Raw genomic sequence first — 2,520 nt, 5'->3', positions numbered from 1 at the left:
GGGGGGGGACATGAGGGGAAAAATTGAGGAAAATGGTGAAAAAACATGATTTTTAAAGAAAATTATCAGGGGGGTGTGGTTCCTGAAGCCCAAAAAACACCCCTGGATCCGCCACTGAACAGTATACCTTAACTTGTGTCCTTCATCGTGCCGAAGATTATACATAGGCGCATTCGAGGAAAAGTTTGTGATTAAAAGCTTGTGTGTGTGTTTTTTTTTATCATAAAGCTATCGGATAAAAGCATAGTGGCATGTTACATCAAAATACAAGATACAAGAATCATTATTTTACGTTGAATATATGTCATAGTTAACATAAGCTCTCAGGAGCTTGTAATAATAATAATATTTATTCAGGAAAAGGCATACACAACCAAACAATTTCATATAAGAAAGTAATTTGCAAAGTTGATATCTATAATTTATGTATTTTGCCTTACCCTGGGATAACCCATCAAAGCCATAGAAAGCTCATTTCCAATGGGGACCCGTATAAGTGTTAAAAGTTAACAAGAGGCCCAGAGGTCCAGTATTGCTCACCTGTTTCTTTTGTTACATGAAACTGACATATAGGTAACTTAAGACCAAATTTGGTAACTAGAACACAAGACATTTTAACATCTCATAAATGGTTCTGAAGATATTGTTGTTTGAAACTTGAAATTTTAATTTTAAAGCTTTTAACCCACATTGACCTTTGACCCCAATCTAATTAAAATCAGATCTCTTATTACACTACGTTATGTAATGAGAGATCTGATTTTAATTCGATTGATTTGACCCCAGTGACCTTGAAAGTAGGTCAAGAGTTTTTTAATGAGGAAACTTTATAACACTCCATCCCATGAAAAGGTACCTACTGGCCATATATCATGACCCTAGGTCCTCCAGTTCTTCAGAAGAAGCTTAAGTCCTTCAAAAGAAAAAGTTGACGGACAGACGACGGACACCACAGTACGGCATAAGCTCACATGGCCCTTCGGCCCAGGTGAACTAAAAATGCACAATAAATTTTATTCAAATCAACTTATTGAATATTTTAATCGATTGATTTGAGGCGATCGAAATTGGGCCAGAGACGTGTAATATATATATACGCCTATGATTGGGCATTAAGGCTTTGGGGAATATGAAACAAACAGGGCGAAACAGCTTGTGGGCATTACCGTTTTGGGGTGAATTGTCCGACACAAAGCACATAAAGTGATAAACAGAGGATACTTTTATTCTAAATATAACAAACGCTGTTCAAAATGGCAGGTCTTCGTGAAACTTGCAACCAATCCAAACGAGTGCACTATCACCTTAGCCCACCATATTAACCAAAAACGCACAACCGACTTTTTGGGAATTAGTTTCTTGTTAGAAAAAAATCCGATTCATGCTATGTTTACAAATTAAAACTGAAAATCGTTTCATCAATCTAATAATAAATACAAGCGGGAAACAATACACCCTAATAATAGTCACCTAATTAATATGATCACAAATTTGTTTCAGAACATTGTGTTCCTCTTTTGATTACAAAAAACAAATATAGAACAACTTTTTCATGTTCTATTTATGGAAATTCTCAAAATATTTTGAAAATCATCTGAAATGGAGCAAACAAAGTTTCTTTTTTTTTTTTAATTATCCCAATCGTAAGTTCTTCGAGGAGTGGATACATGATCAGTTTTGGTATATATACCTTCTTTCACTTGTCTTTCTTGATGTGCTGAAGATTTCCCTGTCTTTTTCTGTACAATATTTTCTAGTTCACCGTAAGAAATTCGAACAATATCTGTTTTCGCAGCCATTTTCTTCTGCCGCCATTATCGTATCTCCTAGGATGAAGAGTTCCGCGCGCTCACCTTTAAGGTGCATATCACCGCCAAATTTTCAATTGGATCCAGATACAAGCAATTTGCATACATCTGCGCAAATGTTATTTCCTTTCCAGTGTCTGTGAATTGAGATATAACCAAATTTCATAGGTAAAACAGAGACGTATCTCTGGGTAAAACTACAGTAACAGGGGGAGACAGGTGCAAGTTGGGCCCACCACTGGCACTGATAGTTTTAGTCAAGAGCAATTTGCCGAGAATATTAATTAGCAGTTTAATTGACTGGACACGAAAAATTGTGAGAAACCTTTTTTTATATAATTACTGAAAGTGATGAAGTTAATTTTTAAGAGAATCATGAACTCACTTCTTTCAAGTCTAATTTTGCCAGAGACGTTAATGTTTTTGCATATGGCGAACTTTCCGCTGTAAACCGAATCGCTACTTATTTATGTCATGACGATATATACGTGTAACAGCTTAATATGATTAAATACATAAAAGTCTTGCATCGACTCTCTGGAGTAACATACGAACATACTGAAATATCAATTTGGGACAGGTTTTTCGGCCCATGATACTGGGGCAAGTTTGGCCCACAACACATGCAAAGTCGTGAAATTGGCGGGAAAATCTCTCGTTAATGACGTCATAATTACGTTGATGCAAACGTAGGCAGAATTTACCCATACAT

At 36.0% G+C, this 2,520-nt stretch overlaps 1 protein-coding gene across 1 annotated transcript in view; it reads right to left on the bottom strand.

Moving 5' to 3' along the window:
• Positions 1-1,814, bottom strand: part of LOC110446881 (telomerase-binding protein EST1A-like) — a 23,049-nt gene extending 21,235 nt beyond the window's left edge. The window contains exon 1 of the mRNA XM_021492224.1: positions 1,691-1,814. Within this exon, the coding sequence (XP_021347899.1) occupies positions 1,691-1,799 (109 nt within the window). The 5' untranslated portion in view covers positions 1,800-1,814. The remainder of the gene's footprint in view (positions 1-1,690) is intronic.
• Positions 1,815-2,520: the final 706 nt, after the last annotated feature.

The sequence above is a fragment of the Mizuhopecten yessoensis genome, unplaced genomic scaffold (genome assembly GCF_002113885.1).
Source record: "Mizuhopecten yessoensis strain PY_sf001 unplaced genomic scaffold, ASM211388v2 scaffold3023, whole genome shotgun sequence".
Classification (NCBI taxonomy): domain Eukaryota; kingdom Metazoa; phylum Mollusca; class Bivalvia; order Pectinida; family Pectinidae; genus Mizuhopecten; species Mizuhopecten yessoensis.
Note: the sequence above shows the minus strand (reverse complement) of the source record. Positions and strands in the feature narration are given on the sequence as shown.